The sequence below is a fragment of the Solanum verrucosum genome, unplaced genomic scaffold (genome assembly GCF_900185275.1).
Source record: "Solanum verrucosum unplaced genomic scaffold, falcon-dt-bn FXZP01000278.1, whole genome shotgun sequence".
Taxonomy (NCBI): Eukaryota; Viridiplantae; Streptophyta; class Magnoliopsida; order Solanales; family Solanaceae; genus Solanum; species Solanum verrucosum.
The window spans coordinates 4,028,560-4,050,691 of record NW_026020332.1 but is presented as its reverse complement, the minus strand read 5'-3'; the positions used below and the strand labels follow the sequence as shown (position 1 = coordinate 4,050,691).

General features: G+C 33.2%; 1 protein-coding gene across 3 annotated transcripts in view; it reads right to left on the bottom strand.

The window, feature by feature from the left end:
* Positions 1–421: 421 nt before the first annotated feature.
* Positions 422–22,132, bottom strand: part of LOC125836302 (receptor kinase-like protein Xa21) — a 66,482-nt gene continuing 44,771 nt past the window's right edge. For 2 of the 3 annotated variants that reach the window (XM_049515487.1, XM_049515484.1), the window contains 2 exons: positions 972–1,637; positions 422–842 (listed from right to left, as the gene is read on the bottom strand). In XM_049515487.1, the coding sequence (XP_049371444.1) occupies positions 493–842; positions 972–1,623 (1,002 nt within the window). In that variant the 5' untranslated portion in view covers positions 1,624–1,637 and the 3' untranslated portion in view covers positions 422–492. Of the gene's footprint in view, positions 843–971; positions 1,758–22,132 lie in introns of all 3 variants that reach the window. The other variant, XM_049515485.1, reaches the window with a different exon arrangement.

Below are 22,132 nucleotides of genomic sequence, written 5' to 3'. Positions count from 1 at the left end.
ATAATCTCTTGGTAGGATTTGACTAGATATGACAAAAATCCAATCGATAAATCTCTGTATTTCAAAATTATGTCGAGTAACTTCTTTTCTTGAATTAATGATGATACTAAAATCTGAGTATTCTATTAAAATATTATTTGAAATTTATACAGATTTGGAAAAAATCTGAACACTATATTAAATTTATTATTTAAAATTTTATATAGATCATGATAGAAATATCGATCTATCAAAGAAAAATTATGTGCTCGAAAAAAATTGCGGCCTAAATGTGATTTTTCATGTCATGTGTATTGCTAAATTCATCTGATAATAACGTCATATTTAACTCAATTCTGTAATAAATGGTAGTCAACAAGAAATAACTGCTTTAATTTTTCACACTCAGTAAAACATATTACTATTCGGGAACCTTAGTAACTTAGTTGGCTGACTACCTGAACTTTCACCTTAATTTTTCACACTCAGTAAAACACAACAGTCTAATTCTACCTAGCGGAGACTATTGACAAACTGGAGTCTGATCTTTTCGAGTGTTGAAAGAGCATCTTCCATGCTAATTCTTGCATCAGGTGTCACTACAGTGCAACTCAAAGCTAATTTCATGATAGATGACAAACAATGCATCTTTGCATCGATTTGTTCATCCCCTGGCTGTATCAAATTAGAATCCACCACCTTATGAATACCACTCGGAAAAGAATCATTAATCCAACATCGTATATTCATTTCTCCGGTAAATATTTCATCACTTGGTCTCCTTCTTGTGAACGTCTCCATCATCACGATGCCAAAACTATAAACATCACAGCTTGTGGAAACTATTCCATCTTGTCCATATTCTGCAATCATGGTAAAAGATAATCACAAAAAAACTTCCTAGTTACCAATGAACATACTAATACTGAGTACCAATCTATAATTGTTTTGGGCATTCTAAGGATATGAGGAAGCTATAGAAGTTACAATACCTGGAGCAATATATCCAATGGTTGCTATTGTCCTTGTTTGAACAAAATCTTCCCCTGCACCTAACAATTTTGCAATGCCAAAATCGCTGACATGACCAACCATTTCGTGATCTAGCAAGACATTGCTTGGTTTCAAGTCACAATGCACCACAGGAGTTGAATAGCCATTGTGGAGATAGTCTATTGCAGATGCAACATCTATCATTATACTTAATCTCTGCAACATGTCTAAGAATAAGTTGTGATTGTATAGCCATTTTTCAAGTGTCCCATTCGGCATGTATTCTAATACCAAGGATTTGAAGTGAGGGTTGGAGCAGCTGGTGATCACTTTTGTAAGATTTCGATGGCGGAGGTTGCGCAACATCTCACATTCTGTATCAAAACTTTTGAATGCACCCTCCAATTGCACATTGAATACCTTTGCTGCCAAAAGAGTACCATCCTTAAGTATCCCTTTGAAAACCTTGCTGAAACTCCCACTACCAAGCAAGTTGCTTTCGTCGAATCCTTCTGTTGCTTGTTCAAGTTCATAGTAAGAAATTCTTTCATGTTTCCCTTTTACCGGAAAGACATCTGCTTGATCTGCATTCTTCTTTATCTTTCTCCATCTTAAAAATACATATGCGAGGGCTAATGCAAGAAATAGCATACCCACTCCCAAAAGGATGTACAAAACCAAGATTATCTTTTTTCTCTTTGATCTCTTGGGAGATTTGATGACGCATGGTGAAACATGAAACTTAGAATCACCACAGAGTGCATAATTGGACAAGAAAGATTGACCTGTCGCATTTGCAAAAGGACCACCTGTGGGAATCTCTCCACTGAGTTCATTAAATGAAAAGTTCAAGTATTTGAGATACACGAGAGCTTCTAATGACTTTGGAATTTCACCGGTTAGATTGTTATTGCTCAAATCCAAGAATTCCAAGGCCAGCATTTTGCCAAATGAATCTGGAATAGGCCCATATAATTTATTATGTGCTAGAGAAAGACTAAGCATTCTATCCAGACCCCCTAGTGTGCTAGGGATCTTACCATTAAATTCATTTTTTGACAGATCAACTAGTGTTGCAACCTTTAAATTTCCAATCTCAATAGGAACTTTCCCACTTAATAAATTTGAGGAAACATTGAATTCTATGAGATCTCGAAGGCTCCCCAAGCTTGAAGGTAAGGTCCAGTTCAGCCTGTTGTTAGCTAGATAAAGATACCTTAAACTGGTAACATTCCCTAAGCATGGCGGTATAGAACCAGAAAACTGATTTTGTGACAAATCTACTAATCCAAGATTCTTTAAATTGTAGATAGCATCAGGTATGGTTCCTACTAACTTGTTGCCACCTAAGTTAAGTTCTTGAAGGTTCGGCAAGCCTTGGATGGTATTTGGAATATGACCAGTGAACTCATTATTAACCAGATTCATTATTGCCACCATAGTAAGATTACCAATTTCTTCTGGAATGGTTCCCTTCATTTTACAATTCGATCCATCAAAAATTTGCAGCGAGTCAGAGAAATTCCCAACTGATGCAGGAAAAACCCCATCTAGTGGATTCCAACCAAATCTAATTACTCTTAGTTTCCTATAGTTTGTCAAAGACACAAGGAAGCTCAATGTCGAATCGCTGGAAAAATAATTTGCCGCCAAGTCCAGAAGCTCAAGGTATTCTAAGTTACCAAGTGATTCAGGAATTGGACCTGTGAAACTATTGATTCCGAGATCAAGTCCATTGAGTCTTGTAAAATTTGAGATAGAAGCAGGGATAAAACCACTCATATAATTATCTGCACAGTTAAATTTTTCTATGTTGGGCATCCCACGGCCTAATTCTGAAGGTAGAGTACCTGAAAGACTGTTTGCTTCAAGTGCTAAGTTCTGTAGTGCTGACATGTTGAAAATGCTTGCAGGGACTGAACCAGTAAACTCACTGTGGTATAATGACAGCACTTGTAGGTTCTTCAGATTACCTAGCTCCTCTGGTATCTCTCCTGTCAATGGAAAAAATGTAAGAGTAAATATAGTACTACCGTGTTGTGAACCATGGATTCGTAAGGGCCTATTACATAAAATTGGTGAAGGGGCCTGATTCAGTTGGGATTACTGGTGCCGAGTAAAATGTTGGAGAGTTTTATTTGGGATCCAGGCCCAATTAGCAGGCGTTAGAAAGAAGAGTTCTATGTTAATTATATTGAAGCTTTGGCTCCAATTAATATTGTTCACTATTAGTTTGTTGCTCCAATTCTTAGTTGTAATTTGGATTCAGTAAGTGTAATATACATTAATAATTGTGTTGAGAAATACAGGTTGTTACATACCTCCTAAGTGTTGTTCTCCAAGATACAATCCTGTAAGAGATGTTAAGTTGGCTAACTCTCTTGGTACAGTTCCACTGAACTCATTGATAGACAATTCCAGGATTTGAAGATTTCTGCATTTCTCCAAGGTTGGTGGAATAACGCCATCAAGGTAATTTCTTGAGAGGTAAAGCCCTACCAAGTTTGGAAGATGGTCACATATAGTCATTGGAAGCTCACCAGTTAGATTGTTGTTGGCCAGAGCAATGACTTGCATGGTTGTAATGTTAAATATTGATGGTGGTATAGAGCCAGTCAGCTGGTTGAGTCACAGATATAAGAAAGTCATGTAACGAAGATCACCGAGCTCTCGAGGGATCTCTCCAACTAGAAAATTTCCCTTTATGCCCAACACTTGCAGCTTTGTTATATTAGAAAGGGAAGATGGAACTTCCCCAAAAAACTGGTTGTCTGAAAGGAGAACTATTCGAAGGTTAGGTAACAAACTTAAAAATGATGGAATGACACCAGTGAAGTTATTGCTTGTGACATTAATCAGTTTCAACCTCTGCAAATGAGCCAACTCTTCTGGCAATTCTCCATAGGAAGTGTTGTCACTTATGTCGAGGGAGACGAGAAATGAGAGGTTTCCAAGGTGTGGAGGAATGGTACCGTGAAGTTGCATGCTATAAATGTCTAAAGTTTTGACTCGATGGTTGCGGGAGTTGCAAGTGATTCCAATCCACGTGCAAACAGGACTGGAAGAAGACCAGTTGGTTGCTAAGATGTTGTTAGGACTATAAGAAATGTGAGATTTGAAGGCAAGAAGAGCAGCTTCATCATTACTAATGTTTGGAACAGTAGACACATATGTATGGACATGAATTAGCAGAATGAAAACCGCAAGAGCGAAGAGAAGATCGCAACTTCTTCCCATAACTATAACTGACAGGTTTCTCTTTTTCCTAAAACAAGAATTGGTGTGGCAAGTCAATGATCTATATATATCTAATGATATCAAAATTCATTGGATAGCATTGTACACTAGTTAGTGTCTAGAGTGTTTTATGATTAAGACTTAAGAGTGTTAATTTTTAGTACTACAAGTTGACTTTGTGAGACTCGGTCAACAATCCACTCATACTATAACAAACGAGATATTTAAAGGCAATAGATTGTCCTTTTAGCGGAAATTGATTTAATGTCATTGCATCTAGGGTTAATATAGTGCTGGTTATACATATCATACTTATTATTGCCGCTAGATATAACATAACTGTTATTATATTATTATCGCCAAATCCTTTGTTTGTTGTAGTGTCACAGTATTTTCTTTTTGCTAGTTTCTGTCAGTTGCATCCCACCCACCCACTACCCAATGAATAATTGTCAAGATAATCCTTTAAGAGCCCAAAAATTCAATAAGTGTAGGCAGGAAGAAAATGTGGAAGTAAAACAAAGTCAAAATCGATTTTGACTTTGTTTTACTTCCACATTTTCTTCCTTCCTACACTTATTGAATTTTTGGGCTCTTAAAGGGAGTTCAGAGTCGAAAGGGTAAGAAAATTTGCCAAAAATTCCAAAAGAGCAACAAAATTGATTATTGAACCAAAAGGGCAACTTTCTAACTGTGAATTTGACACCGTTTAAATTAGGGTAGCCGCGCAATTCCATGAGCCTTGTAAGGCTCAGCCGCCATGTGCCTTGCGGCGGATTTTATTTATTTTTTTCATTCCAATTATTAAAAAAAAAATTTACTTCATTTTACTATCTTGTTAAAAAACATCCGCTATATTCTATGTTTAATACAAATTATATAAACATCTGCTAATAGAAGTAAATGCACAACTAATCCAGTAATTATTAATCCTCATATTACAATCTCTAAAAGTTAAGTTCCTTATAACAATCATTTTTTCTATGTCTACTTACTTGTTCTATCCAAAGAGAAATTTGATTTTTGCATCAGTAAACAAAACACCTCCAATATTGTCTTTGTTACATTCTTGTTTCATAAATATGAACGTAGTATTTTTTTCTTCTTTTAGTTTAATAACAAAACACCTCCAATATTATCTTTTAGTTTTACTTCTTTGCTTACCAATAGTATAATAATTTCCTTAAGATTGTTGTTCATCTTGTATTCCTAAGATACTTAGAACAAAAACTTTGAAGAACTTGATAAGAAACAACAAAGTTTAAAGAGCATTTTCAAAACTAGAAAATTAAGATAGTTTAAAGAGCATGGAAAAAATGTATGAGTAACATTTGGTGGAAGAGAAAAAAACGAAGAAAAATCCATATTTATAGCAAGTAAATGTAGTACTACTGTGTTGTGAACCGTGGATTCGTAAGGGCCTATCAGATAGAATTGGCGAAGGAGACTGATTCAATTGGGATTATTGGTGCCGAGTAAAATGTTAGAGAGTTTTATTTGGAATCCAGGCCCAATTAGCAGGTTTTAGAAAGAAGAGTCCTATGCCAATTATGTTGAAGCTTTGTTGCTCCAATTAGTATTGTTCACTATTACTTTGTTGCTCCAATTCTTAGTTGTAATTTGGATTCAGTAAGTGTAATATACATTAATATTGTGTTGAGAAATACGGGCCGTTACATACCTCCTAAGTGTTGTCCTCCAAGATATAATCCAGTAAGAGATGTTAAGTTGGCTAACTCTCTTGGTACAGTTCCACTGAACTCATTGATAGACAATGACAGGATTTGAAGCTTTCTGCATTTCTCCAAGGTTGGTGGAATAACGCCATCGAGGTAATTTCTTGAGAGGTAAAGCCCTTCCAAGTTTGGAAGATGGTCACATATAGTTGTTGGAAGCTCACCAGTAAGATTATTGTTGGTGAGACCAATGATTCGCATGGTTGTAATGTTATAAATTGATGGTGGTATAGAGCCTGTAAGATGGTTACTGTCCAGGTTTAAAACAGTCATGTAGTGAAGATCACCAAGTTCTCGAGGGATCTCTCCTTTGAGAAGATTTCCCTGTATTTTCAACACTTCCAGCTTTGTTAGATTGGAAAGGGAAGATGGGATATTTCCTGAAAATTGGTTGCTCGACAGGCGCAAAATGTGAAGGTCTACTAGCAAACTTAAAAATGATGGAATGGCACCAGTGAAGTTATTGCTTGTGACATCAATCAATTTCAACCTCTGCAAATGAGCCAACTCTTGGGGCAAATTCCCATGGAATCTGTTGTTACTAATGTTGAGGGAAACAAGAAATGAGAGGTTTCCAAGGTGTGGAGGAATGGTACCATGAAGTTGCATACTAGAAATGTCTAAAGCTGCGACTCGATGGTGTCGGGAGGTGCAAGTGATTCCAATCCAGGAGCAAACAGGGGTGGAAGAAGACCAGTTGGTTGCTAAAATGTTGTTAGGATCAGAAGAAGAAATGTGAGATTTGAAGGCAAGAAGAGAAGCTTCATCAGTAATAATGTTTGGAAGAGTAGAGAGTGAAGTATGGAGCAAAATGAAAACCACAAGTGCAAAGAGAAGATTGCAACTTCTTCCCATAACTATAGCAGATTGGTTTCTCTCTTTTTACTAAAACAAGAATTGATGAGGCAAATCAATGATCTTAGATGATTTATTTAAGAGTTAATAACTTTGATAGTCACTCAACTATCAATTCTTTAGGGAATTAATGGTAAAATAAAAAGTTCAATATTATATTTTTAGCGGGTCGGGTTAAATGGAGCGGGTCATTAAATGGTTTAAATGGATATATATTTAGTCCTTAAAATTTTGGTTAAAAATTAAAATTTCATGTCAGCAAATTATAATGAAAAAAAAACAATTAAATAGGTTGAGTGACTTTCTGTGCAAAGAAGTCATAGTTGAGTGACTTTTGAGTTGAAAATGAAAGTTGAGTGACTTTCTATGAAAAGAATTGATAGTTGAGTGATCATCAAAGTTATTAACTCTTTATTTAATGATATCAAATTAGTCTATGGAGTATATTTTGGTTTAGAGTGTCAATATCAAGTTCGACAAGTTCTTTTAGTGAAGAATAGATTATGGCATTAGTGATTAACAATACAGGGAAAATGTCTTTTGTCTTGAATGAGTTGTGCAAGAAACTTCAACCTCAAATTTAAGTCTTGGTCTTTCGGATAAGTACTTGTGGCCTTGCATTTTGAGTACTGCCATTAGTTTTGGAGTATATTTTGGGTTAAGACTTAAAGAGTCTCAACAAGAGCCAAGTAAGAAGAAACTAAAGGAGTATTTACTACTTTGATTACGTAAACTCTTGGCGCATTAGTCAACATGAATAGTTTTGATAAAGAAGTATGTTTTGTGTTTTGCCTAATCTTCTTCTTTTTTCCAAATGAAATTCATTGACTTTGTAGAAGGGGACCAATATATGAACGAAGAAATAATTTGTGATGAAAAAACTAAATTTGCTAGATAAGTCAATAGTGGCAACTTGTAAGAACAAGAAAATATTTTTCGAAAAAAGAAAGTGAAAGAAGAAATTCCGAGAGGAAAAAAGTTTGGTTCATCCATGCCATTATTTTTTAACTCTGGTTTTCCAAATCAATTTTTACCTTAACAAGATTCCAAACTACTTTTAGTACTTTTCAATTGGAGTTTTTGATTAAATGTACGTTTTTTGTTTCTTCTTCCTCAAGAAGAACAACACATAAAGAACATCAAGAACTCTCAAATTTCCAACTTCTTCAATTCTTCATGAAATCACATCAAATTTCGGCCACGTCATTAAAAATATAGAAAAAAAAAACACTATATAAAGGTAACAAATGATTTCCATTTCCTTCAAGTTTTGTTTCTTTAGTTGAGCAGATTTTTTTTTTAACGCCTTCCTTCTCATTTTCTTTCTTTTCCTTTAAATTTTTCCTTTTGCATGAACTAAAGAAAATGGGAGATGGAGAAACATGTAGAGTTGATACATGTTGCAATTGAATAATTGTCATATCAATGTACACTAGTTAGTATCTAGAGTGTTTTATGATTAAGACTTAAGAGTGTCAGTTTTTAGTACTACAAGTTGACTTTGTGAGACTCAGTCAACAATCCACCCATACTACAACAAAAGAGATATGTAAAGGCAATAGATTTTTTCTTTAGCGGAAATTGAGTTAATGTCATTACATTCAAAGTTATATATAGTACTGGTTATACATATCATATTTATTATTGCCGCTAAATATAACATAACGGTTATTATATTATTATCGGTAAATCATATATTTGTTGTAGTGTCACAGTATTTTCTTTTTGCTAGTTTCTGTCACTTGCATCCCCACCCACCCACTACCCAATGAATAATTGTCAAGATAATCCTTTAAGAGCCCAAAAATTCAATAAGTGTAGGCAGGAAGAAAATGTGGAAGTAAAACAAAGTCAAAATCGTTTTTTATTTTGACTTTGTTTTACTTCCACATTTTCTTCCTGCCTACACTTATTGAATTTTTGGGCTCTTAAAGGGAGTTCGGAGCCGAAAGGGTAAAAAAAATTGCCAAAATTTCCAAAAGAGCAACAAAATTGATTATTGAACCAAAAAGGCAACTTCTAGCTGTGAATTTGACACCGTTTAAATTAGGATAGCCGCGCAAGGCGCGGAATTCCATGCGCCTTGTAAGGCTCAGCCGCCATGTGCCTTGCAAGGCGCAGGAATGTCAGCGCCTTGCGACGGATTTATTTATTTTTTCATTCCAATTATTAAAAAAATATTTACTTCATTTTACTATCTTTAACAAGAAATTAAAAAACATCCGCTATATTCTATGTTTAATACAAAATTATATAAACATCCGCTAATAGAAGTAAATGCTCAACTAATCCAGTAATTATTAATCTTCATATTACAATCTCTAAAAGGTAAGTTCCTTATAACAATCATTTTTTCTATGTCTACTTAATTGTTCTATCCAAAGAGAAATTTGATTTTTGCATAAGTAAACAAAACACCTCCAATATTGTCTTTGTTACATTCTTGTTTCAGAAATATGAACGTAGTATTTTTTTTCTTCTTTTAGTTTAATAACAAAACACCTCCAATATTGTCCTTTAGTTTTACTTCTTTGCTTACCAATAGTATAATAATTTCCTTAAGATTGTTGTTCATCCTGTATTTCTAAGATACTTAGAACAAAAACTTTGAAGAACTTGATAAGAAAAAACAAAGTTTAAAGAGCATTTCCAGAACTAGAAAATTAAAACCAATAGAGAAAATAGAATCAAAAACAAATTAGAAACAATATACAAAATATTTTTCTTAAAGAAGAAAATTGAACCCACTGAATGCACAGTCTCCCCTTAAGGAAATTATTCCCCTCAAGTATCCGAGGATAATTTACGAAAATTAACAGGCACACGTCTATTTTTTTAAAATAAAAAATTGCAATTGAAGAACATAAATAAAAACAAATCATAAAAATTAGTATAAGTGTTTAAATGGTATAGAAAAAATGGAGTTAAAGAGTTAAAATGGAACATGGCTAAGTTGAAGTGCCAAAATGAAAAATGAGAGCAAGTTTGAGGGGTTGTGTATGTGTTTGGCCAACACTACTAATATTCTCCATTCATTCATAGTTCAAAGGGGATGAGAGGATGGATAAATAAGAGGATTCTCTGCTTCTCTACTTTTAGTTTGTTGATAGTTCCTCCTCCAATAATTTTATATTTGCTTTTGCTTTTGCTTTTGGTTTGACAATTCTGAATTCATGGAAATTTTGCCATTTCTATGACATGAAAAATTGACAAGTATCATTTGTGTGAATTGTTGAAACCCAATTTTGAACCTCCACAATATAAATTAATCATCGAGGTTCCTAAATTCTAAATGATTTGATATAATTGGCTTTATGAAATTCAAAATAATTTTCAAGTCATTTTAAGTAGTTTTGTCATTTTTATAAATTTTAAAATAATGAATGTGATATTTTTATAATTATGTGTCTAATTAGCATATTTTATGAATGTTTGGAAATTGTCTTAAAAGGATTTTAGTTTTATTTAAATATTTGGCTATTTAGTTTAAATTAATTAATAGCTTATATTTCGAGTTAATTAGTCTATAATTAAGTTAATTATTATACAATTATGTGTCTAATTAGTTTATTTTATGAATGTTCGAAAATTGTTTCAAAAGGGTTTTAGCTTTATTTAAATATTTAGTTATTTAGTCGTTTATATTGTTAAATTAATTAGTTTATAATTGAGTTAATTATTTTATTTAGTTAAGATTAAGAAGCTCGTTAATTAATTAATATTGATTTGTCTTATTTAATTACTAGTCGAACTTCTTCTAATCAACTAAGTTTGACTACATTTAGCTATAATTTAGATTCGTATGGCCAAAGTCTAAATCCAATTCTAGCTTATTCATTTTTTTAAGGACCAAATTTTGGGCCTTTTCTCAAAACCCAACACTCCCAGCACATGCAATATTCATACACTCCAACAACACTCCTAGACCGTCCATACACACAATAATACAACAATACCCATTCAACCAAATGCCGAGCAAATATACACGTACAGCAGCACCAACCGACCCCACCCCCTTTTTCTTCCAAAATCCAGCGTTCCACTCCCAGCAGAAAACAGCCCAAACAACACTACAACAAATAATCCATTCCCAGCCCAGTTCCCCCTTTAACCCGGCCCAAACCCACGTTAACAACAACATTCAGCCCCAATGTTTCCTTCAATATTCACGAAGAAACCCAGAAAGTCCCCCCAACATTAACATCCAATTCCAACGTCCCTTTCGATTAGTACAATCGCAGCAGGCAGCAGGCACACCTCTGTCTTCTTTTCCCCTTTCGGAATGAGCCAAAACCTCAAGGAAAAGGTGTTTGTCTGAATTGATGAAGGAATTCAATTTTTGAATTTGGAATTCGTCCAAAAATCTACCCGATTTTCCGCCTTTTTCAATCCCAAAATTTTCCTTCTATATAATTGTTTTGTTATTCACTGTTGAAACGGGGACAGAGGTGATTCTTTACTGAGACAAAAATATAGAGAATTATAGTTCATAAAAAGGGATTTGAGAAGTTAGCAAATGGAGAGTTGATAGCTGAACAAAAGTATTCTCAAATAGCTTCAAAAGAACCTGAGTTTTTCTTTGAGTTCGATTTTTTCTTTATCGAATCGTCGGGGTTCGCCGGAGTATTTGGAATCCCATTTCAGTGGTGAAAGTTTTTCCTCGCTGCTCTGCTCGTTGTTGTCCTGTTTGCTGCACTCAGAAAGGTAAACTATATTTCTGCTCGTGTCATTTAGTTCTTAAGTTGTAGGTTGTTCACTGCTTGAAAGTTATAAGCTATGTGAATGCTGAAATTTGAAAAATAATCTCAATTTGCTCTTATGTTCGAAATCAGTGGCATTTTTTTTTTCTTTATTTATTTAAATTTTCTAGTTCGTTTGGTTAGAAGTTTGGCTGACTCAATGTGATTCTGAGTTGCTTGCCTTTCTATTTCCTTATCGTCTCGCTGTTAACCTTGTTGGTTGGCTGCGGGTTAGTGTGAATGTGAATTTTCTGAATCTATAATGCTGGTTTTTATAATATGTTAGGCAATGGTTATTTCATTCGTTTAGCTAGCATGAATCGTGTAGGTTGAATAGTTTTATTTCTTCTCTTGTATGGTGCTTGTTCCATCCGTGTTCAATGAAGTAAAAATATGGTTCATATATCATCTACTTACCACTTTAAAATCTCCTTCGCGATAGTGATAACCGTTTAGTCTCCATCACCCCTCATGTTGAGTCGATTTATCTTAAGTCCGCCTCAGTCTGACTTGGTTATAAAAAATAAAATAAAAAAAAAAATAAAAAAAAAATATATATATATATAAAATGAGCTGATGAATTGTTGGGATGTTAACTTGGGTCAGTTTGGTCCGTTCCATTTTTTGCTATTCAAAGCAAGTTCGGTTGTTTGTATTTCTTCCTTTTCTCATCTTCGAATCATGCTAAGTCTTGAAAGGGTAAGACTTATGTGTCATTTGTGGTGTTTCCTTTAGTTGCTATCATCGTTTGCTACCTTATCGATGCCGTGGAATATATACTCACTACTATAAGAAGCCTGTGACTAGTTTTTTTTTTTTTTCATCATGAAAACATAAGTTCATTCTTTTCCTTACCATTTGAGTTCATTGAGCAGTGGAAAGGTAGTAGTCTTCTCACTATTATTTTCTTTTCATAACAAAACTATTGCTTGTTTACCTAAGGCCTTAATATATTAGTTTGCACGTGATCTTCTTTCCTGTTGGTTTTACTTATTTGTTTGAGTTGGTATTCTAATCCCTTAAATGTATTATTTTGCTCAAGGCATTAAGGTTTAGATTCACTAATATATTTCTTCTCTTCCCTATTGTATATGAACTCCGCTCGGGTCCAATTTGGACTCCACTTTTCTACTTTGCATTTCGGATGGGCCATGAAGGCCCCAAATCCTTCTTTCCTTTCGATTCAGCCCCCGTAGCAATCTGTGGAACTGGTGTACAGGTTGAAAGCAACAAGATAACACTGGAAATTAAATTTTCAGGCTTCGGAAAAGTCGAAAACAGGCTGATATACCTGCTGTATACACCAATATACAGTCAAAAAATATCACATACAGGGCAAAAACGTGAAAAATGCAAGCGGAAAATGCGGGAATGTATAGTTAAAATAAAATTACAGGTCCGGGAGTCCGAGAATCGGTGGCATACATGGTGTATACCTCGAATATACACTTGGTGTATATCATGACCAATGAAGATGAGAAAGGGGGCCAAAAGCCCAATGAATTATTATTTTGTTTTTTTTTTTGCAGATTTAGGAATTTGGGCCAACAATATGTTTTCCCTTTGTTCCTCTTTATTTGTTTATTATGTTGACTAACCATTTACTTGATTATGGTTTAATTTAATTAAATTCTCATGGATAGTCATTTCAACTTTTATCATGTCCGAATTAAAAATACTTGTATTTTGCTCTATTTTTTTTTTATTAGTCCTGTCATTTAAGCTATCCCCATTTAGAAAATTTCCCTTTAGTTCATTCCCCCTTAAGATAAATAAAATGATAAAAATAGTAATAGTAAGGGATAAGGGTCTGAAAAATATCCCAACTTTGGTCGGATTTACTGTTGCGATACTAAACTTTCATGAGGACCTATACCTCCCTAGACTATTTAATACCATATTTTTTACCCCCTAAACTATTTAATAGTGTATTTTAAAGGTATCTATGTGCCCACGTGAACACATTACTATTTATAATTTTGCATTATTTTTTATGTCCACGTGGACAAATATATATGTTTAAAATACGGTATTAAATAGTCTAGGGAGGTAATAGGTCCTCATGAAAGTTTAGTATCGCAATAGCAAATTCGACCAAAGTTGGGATATTTTTTTAGAACTTTATCCCTAATAGTAATAAAGAAAATAAGTTAAAATAAATGAGTTCTTTTACTTAGTTAAAATTTCAAAAATTAGTTAAAATAAATGAGTTCTTTTACTTAATTAAAATTTCAAAATTAGTCAAAGTCGTTATGAGTTTTTTTTACTTAGTTAAATTTTTAAAATTAGTCAAAATCATTTTTAGTTAAATCGCCGGTCAACCGCAAGTTAGCGGGCATTTCGAAGGCCTAACACCTTCTCGGAATGTACATTAAACTTCAAACCCTTTTATTTCCAATTGATTTTGTCTGTTTAAATCTTTTGAAAACCTTAAAGTTTTTTCTTGATTTTTACTAAAATTTAAGTGGCGACTCTGTTCTTTTGGAAATTCAATTTCTCTTAAATCATAAGTTTAATCAATTTTTTGAAAAACTCAATCATTTTTCTTTTATTTATATTTTTCGAGTAAAACATGAATGACCCATTTGAAAAGACTTTTGAAGTCCAAATAGCCTTTATTGACTTTTTCTAATATGTTAAACTTATCGAATGTATGTCTCATGTAGCAATATACAAGATCAAAGTCCATCCAATTAATAAGGTCAAACTCATCGGTGACCCCTTAAAATTGATAATAACTTTTATTTAGGCTTCTCAACTAGGCTTTGTTCATTTCTTTACGTAATAATAAACAATGGATATTCACATTATTCATTGGGCTTATCCATTTTTTTCCTTATCAAATATGACTTGGGCTGGATATTTTCTCCATTTCACCTAACTCATTTTCAATCAGCCCATATTCGAGTTCGATGAATTCTTTTACAGAAGACTAGAAAATGGCATTAGTGACCCTACAGAGAAAATGGCTTTTGCCTTTAATGAGATGTGCTAGAAATGTCAACCTGAAATTTAGGTCTTGGTCTTTCTAATAAGTACTATTCGCTAAGGGTGGGCTTGGTACGATATTGAAAAGTTTAATTGGATAATTTTCATTAAAGGTTTTTAAAATATTATATCACTAGTAAAATTATCCGTGCTTCGCGTGGGAATTTAATATCACAAAATTTATAAAATAATACTTAAAATCTATCAATCATTAAAACTAAAACACTATATTATCTTACATACTGCGTAGTAACAAACATTAATAATGTAAAGGAAAATGAAAATTATTACATCTTATCATTTATCCTTAATAACATAAGCATAAATTAATGACTGTAAAAATACATACCATGATCTGTAACATAAGCAATGGTGTTAGTGAGTCACTCAACAGGAGCAAAGTACACAAATATTTAATTGTGAAGAAGAAGAAGAGGTTCAAAATATTGGAAAAGTTGCAACCCCTTCGGAAAGGTCACAACCTTTCATAAAAGTCGCAACTTTTCATAAAAGTCGCAACTCTTCATAAAAGTCGCAACTCTTCAAAAAAGTCGCAACTTTTCATAAAAGTCACAACTTTTCATGAAAGAGGAAGACTAGTTTTGGAAATAAATAAATTAAAAGGAAATTCTAGTTTGTGGTGGCGCCACATAGGCGGGCCTAATATTCTCTTTTATATATGATAAATGAAAAATTAAAAGGAAATTCTAGTTTGTGGTGACGCCACATAGACGGGCCTAATATTCTCTTTTATACATGATATAATATGATATATGATATATGATTATAATTCAATATGGTTAGGTATTTTAAAGTTAAATTTTGATATTTTGCGATAAGTTAATTTTCTATGTCACCAAATTATTCTCTCCTACTTAATGCATAGCCCACATATTTTTTGAAGATATTGTCTTCCATCGACTCTGTCTCCTCCACTGTATCTTGTTTTAGCTTCAACAATGACAATAACAAAAGTTTCTTGGTAAAAAAAAAAAAGATTCTTGGCGGTAAAGGACTTTTCCATATCTGTCCTTTTGGAGAAATTTTGGATTTCTACAGTAGAAGAACTTTTCTTCTCGTACACAGAACAACAACATCCACAATGTAGTCTTTTAAAATTTAAGAGTCTTATTTAGAGGGATATCATTGTCCTAATAGTTTTTATGATTTCTCTTATATTAGTTTCTCAAATATAGGCCAATTTGTCAAAAAGATTATGCAATTTTAGTTTATTTTTGGGAAAATGCATAAGTACCCCCAGCCTATGCCCGAAATCTCAGAGACACACCTAACCTTTACTAAGGTCCTATTACCCCCCCCCCCCCCCCCAAACTTAATTTATCTATAATATTCTACCCCTTTTCGGCCTACGTGGCACTATCCTCAAAAAAAATGTCAACATGCGCTGGGCCCACAAGACAGTGCCACGTAGGCCAAAAAGGGGTAGAATATTACATATAAAATAAGTTCGGGGGGTAATAGGACCTTAGTAAAGGTTAGGTGTGTCTCTGGGATTTCGGGTATAGGCTTGGGGTACTTATGCATTTTCCCTTTATTTTTTGTTGTCCAATTTACCGTCGTTCAAGGTTTTGCTTCCGCATGATGCCTTATTATTTCGATCCAAACATACCATAGTAACTCAACTAATGTGTGAATTGACTTTTAGGTTTCAGAGAAAATTGATGAAACAAATGTCAAGTTGCTTGTTGACAATTAACATCATATCCCTACAAGTCCTGATCATAGGTGAACCAATACAATGTATAGTTACTTACACACCTGCAAAGGTAGGTATCAATTACTGAAGCCAATTAAGGCGTCATGATTCCAGTTAGCTGAATATTTTCTCCATTTGTTAGCTTAGGATTGTCATCTGTTTACCGTTCTGTCATGGAGAAAGGCTGTATTCATCTTGCTGTTGTACTTCTGCTTCTTCAGCAAATGAGTACTTGTTCGTCAATCGTTAATATCACTACTGATCAAACAGCACTTCTTGCCTTGCAATCTCAAATATCTTTATACAATCCTCATAGTGTTTTAGCAAGAGACTGGTCTACTTCCACCCCGGTCTGTTGTTGGATTGGAGTTACTTGTAGCCTTCGCCACCAAAGAATCACTGCCTTAAATCTTTCTAGTATGAACCTTAAAGGAATGGTTCCGCCACAGCTTGGAAATCTCTCGTTTCTCATTTCTCTCGATATCAGAAACAATAACTTCCATGGGAGTTTGCCTGAGGAGTTAGCTCATTTGAGGAGATTGAAAATGATCAATGCAATGAACAACAACTTTACTGGTGCAATCCCCTCATTTTTCAGCCTGTTACCAAATCTTCATTCCTTGTACCTTTCGTTTAACCAATTATCTGGTAATATCCCTCCGTCTATTTTTAATATAACAAAGCTAAAGAATTTAAGACTTCGAGGGAATTTTCTTACAGGAGAAATTCCTCAAGAAATCAGTAGCCTTTGTTGCCTGAATTCAATAGACCTGCAAGATAATAAGCTTACAGGCTCGATACCACCAACTATGTTTAACCAGTCATCGCTTAGACAGATTGGCCTGACAAATAACATTCTTTATGGGAAACTACCGGGAAATGTATGCGACAATCTTCCAAATTTAGAGCATCTTAGGCTTTCAAGAAATCGATTTGATGGCTTGATTCCTCCAAATCTGCAGAACTGCTCTAAACTTCAAATACTATCATTGTCTGTAAATGATTTCGCTGGAACCATACCAGCAGAGATCGGGAACCTAACTATGCTGACAAGTCTGCAACTTGGGCTTACCTACTTGAAAGGTATTGTAATGTTATGTTTCATCTAGAAATATTTGCAAGTGATTTATAAAGCATATGTTTTTTCCTCCAAGCGTCGGAAATTGGATTCAGCAATTTAATAACTTGTGTGTTTTCTTCCTAATTTGACAGGTGAAATACCAAGGGAGCTTGGATATCTTCAAAGACTCGAAGTATTTGGATTGTATCAAAACAGGCTGAGTGGTTCAATTCCAGCAAGCCTTTTCAACATTTCAACCCTCCAAATCTTGACAATTGTGGATTGTCAGTTATCGGGGAGTCTACCGTCAAATGTAGGGCAAGGGACACCAAATCTCAAGGAAATTTATTTAGGAATAAATAATCTCACTGGAGTCTTCCCTGCTTTTATTTCCAATGCTTCAAGACTCACTGTTCTAGACCTTTCTAACAACATCCTCTCCGGTTCCATTCCTGATTCCCTTGGTAATTTGTAATTCCTTGAAGTTCTACAGATAGGCCTTAACAAGTTGATCTATCAGAATCCCTCTTCACAATTAACTTTCCTGACGTCACTGACAAGATGTCGAAATCTAAGAGAACTGGTCATTGCACGAAATCCCTTAAACGGCATTCTTCCAGCTTCTATCGGTAATTTCTCAAGCACTCTCCAAATCTTTTCTGCACCAGGGTGCAAACTCAGAGGCATTATCCCAGAAGAAATTGGAAACCTAACAAATGTGTTATCGATATCACTATTTGCCAATGACTTGACAGGATTCATCCCGAAAACTGTTAGGGGTTTGCAGAAGCTTCAAAGGATTCTTATACAAAGTAACATGATAAGTGGGACTATACCAGATGAAATTTGCTACTTGCAGAATCTAGGAGACCTGATTGTAGGGAGAAATAAAATTTCAGGTCCCTTGCCATCCTGTTTGGGGAATGTTACTACTTTGAGAAATCTATATCTAGCTTCAAACAAGTTGAACTCCAGCTTACCTGAGACCCTATGGAACCTTCAAGAACTATTGGAACTCGATGCAGCATCAAATTCATTTTCTGATGTTCTATCTCCCCAAATAGGAAACCTGAAGAATGTCATAGACATTGATTTGTCGTACAATGACTTTTCAGGCATGATCCCTACCACTATGGGAAGTCTACAGAAGTTAATTACTTTATCTCTATCAGACAACAGAATAGATGGGCCCCATTCCAGAGTCTTTTGGGAAAATGTTAAGCTTGGAATTCTTGGATTTGAGTTATAACAATCTGACTGGCGGAATACCAAAGTCCTTAGAAGCTCTTGAGTACCTCAAATACCTTAATGTTTCCTTCAATAAACTCAGCGGAGAAATTCCAACTGGTGGACCTTTTGCAAACTTCACCAATCAGTCATTTCTGTCTAATAATGCATTATGCGGTATATCAAGGTTCCAAGTTCCTCCTTGCCAAGGCAAATCTCATCGGAGGACGATTAAGTTGTGGGAGTAACTAAAATAAAGACCATTAAGTTTTACATTAAGGAATATGAATGAATTGTTAATGGCATATTTATTATTCTACAATAATAGAAAAGTAATTTTAGTGCTACTTAAAGCTTACAAAGAAGGATTTGTACTTCAAAAATCATGAAAAAAATGACACTATCCAGCAAAGTCATAAATTATCATTTTTAACTAAAAAAATATTATAAATTAAAAACAAATTCATATAAAATACAAAATAAAGAGAGAACATATGGAAAATAAATGCATCATTTTTGCTATCTTCATAATTAAAAATAGAAGAAGAAAATACAAAAATAATGCATAATCTTTTGATTTCTTGTCAACATTCAATCGCTTAAGCTAATCATCATTCAATAGTCTTCTTATTCTTCTAGTCAAACCAAATCATGAATATAACAAGCATAGAAAACATACTTAAAAGAATGAGATCACTTCTACAAAGTGTTACAATGTCTCTAGCTATTTATAAGACAATAACACAAAATACCAAATAATATAATAAACATGAGTATTAAAAGTATCCCTTACAATCCATTCTATCATCCTAGTGTTTTTGTAGGATGATAAAATCCATGATCATTTTTATTTCTCTCTCAGAATGCATATTTTAAAAACCTAAAACTATAAGATGTAAAAACACAACTTGAGAAGGGAAAATGTTTTCTCACTTTTTACCTACATGATGCAAATTCTAATTTGATGGAGTGATGTAAAACCTTCCTCAAACTACATTATATAGCTATCTTGGGAAATGTCAAGTGTTTTTTTTTTCGATTCCTTTTCTTACTATAATATAACAATAGCATATTAATTAATAGAGTAATTAATAGTAGCAAATGACGTTTCTTTTGGGTTGTTGCTTGTTAGATAAAAACTTTTGGAATTTTAGGTGTTACTAACATAAGAAATCGGATGTTTGCTTAATTGTAGATATTGCATGTTTAGAATTTCATTTTTTTATGTCACCTCATCCCCGCCCCCCCCATCCACCGCAAGGGGTTAAAAAAAATTGTTTCTGAAAATATTTCAAATTTTCATACCAAACACACCCTTAAAGACTGTCAATTTTCAGTACTACAAGTTGTATTAGTGAAAGTAGTCGATGGAAATAAACACTACTGGCCAAACACATATACAACCCATCTAACTTGACCACATTTTTCATTTTGACACTTTGTCTTTGTCTTGTTCCATTTTAACCCTTAAACTCCATTTTTTATGTACCATTTTAACACGAAATACTATTTTTATGATTTCTTTATTTTTATATATATTCTTCATTTGCAACTTCTTATTTAAAATCGACATGTGTCAGTTAATTTTAGTTAAAAAATTAAAAATTAACAAAAAAAAATTCTTTTTAAAAAATAATATTAATTTCTTTTTAAGAGTGTTATGTATATTTGCGTGAAAAATAACCGACGAAATTGTGTTGGTTTTCTTTCTTTAAAATCACTGACAACCTAACAAAGTCAGTCGAGTTTTAACATTGTTTAGTAGTGTTAGTCTTTTTTTAGTAGTGTTATTAACAAAGTCAATCGAGTCTTTTTGAAGATGGATTTTTTTATTTGTATTGATTTATATTAAAAATTAAAAGTGAGTATCTGTGTTAAATTTACATAGCCTAGATGATAAGAAAAAATAAATAAGTAGTGTTATTTAATTTAATTGAATGTTTAAGAAAGAAAATCAAAGAACTTTTGTCAATTTATTTTCATGCAAAAATACAGAAAAATATCAAAAAATAAAATTATTGTTTGAAAATTTTTATGTTCGTTCGTGAATGTTTAATTTTTTTACGAAAATTAACAGGCACACGTCTATTTTTTAAAAATAAGAAATTACAATTGAAGAATATAAATAAAAATAAATCATAAAAATTAGTATAAGTGTTTAAATGGTATAGAAAAAATTGGAGTTTAAGGGTTAAAATGGAACAAGGCTAAGTTGGAGTGCCAAAATGAAAAATGAGGGCAAATTTGAGGGGTTGTGTATGTGTTTGGCCAACACTACTAATATTCTCCATTCATTCATTGTTCAAAGGGGATGAGTGGATGGATAAATAAGAGGAAATTTCTCTGCTTCTCTACTTTTAGTTTGTTGACAGTTCCTCCTCCAATAATTTTATTTTTCCTTTTGCTTTGGCAATTCTAAATTCATGGAAATTTTGCCATTTCTATGACATGAAAAATTGAGAAGTATCATTCGTGTGAATGACCCATTTGAAAAGACTTTTGAAGTCTAAATAGCCTTTATTGACTTTTTCTAATATGTTAAACTTATTGGATGTATGTCTCATGTAGCAATATACAAGATCAAAGTCCATCCAATTAATAAGGTCAAACTCATCGGTGGCCCCTTAAAATTGATAATAACTTTTATTTAGGCTTCTCAACTAGGCGTTGTTCATTTCTTTACTAAATAATAAACAATGGATATTCACATTATTCATTGGGCTTATCCATTTCACCTAACTCATTTTCGATCAGCCCATATTCGAGTTCGATGAATTCTTTTACAGAAGACTAGAAAATGGCATTAGTGACCCTACAGAGAAAATGGCTTTTGCCTTTAATGAGATGTGCTAGAAATGTCAACCTGAAATTTAGGTCTTGGTCTTTCTAATAAGTACTATTCGCTAAGGGTGGGCTTGGTACGATATTGAAAAGTTTAATTGGATAATTTTCATTAAAGGTTTTTAAAATATTATATCACTAGTAAAATTATCCGCGCTTCGCGTGGGAATTTAATATCACAAAATTTATAAAATAATACTTAAAATCTATCAGTCATTAAAACTAAAACACTATATTATCTTACATACTGCGTAGTAACAAACATTAATAATGTAAAGGAAAATGAAAATTATTACATCTTATCATTTATCCTTAATAACATAAGCATAAATTAATGACTGTAAAAATACATACCATGATCTGTAACATAAGCAATGGTGTTAGTGAGTCACTTAACAGGAGCAAAGTACACAAATATTTAATTGTGAAGAAGAAGAAGAGGTTCATGTAATGACCCGGAAAGTCATTTTTAGAATTTTTTACAAAATTACCGTTTTGCCCCTCCCAATAGTTTTTTTCCGAGTAATTTATAATCAATAAGTAAAGTTGGTTTAAGAATTTTAAACTATTCTTTTAACTATAGTTAATTAATTGATGCGTAATTGTAGATAATTGACTTAATCGATAATTAATGGACTAAAGTGATAACTTATTTAAGACCCTATACTATTTGACCCATATATAATAAAATAAGTGGGTATCCTAAAATTTATCACTTTTAGTACTAATTAATTCAGAAAAGAAATAAACAAAAGAAAGA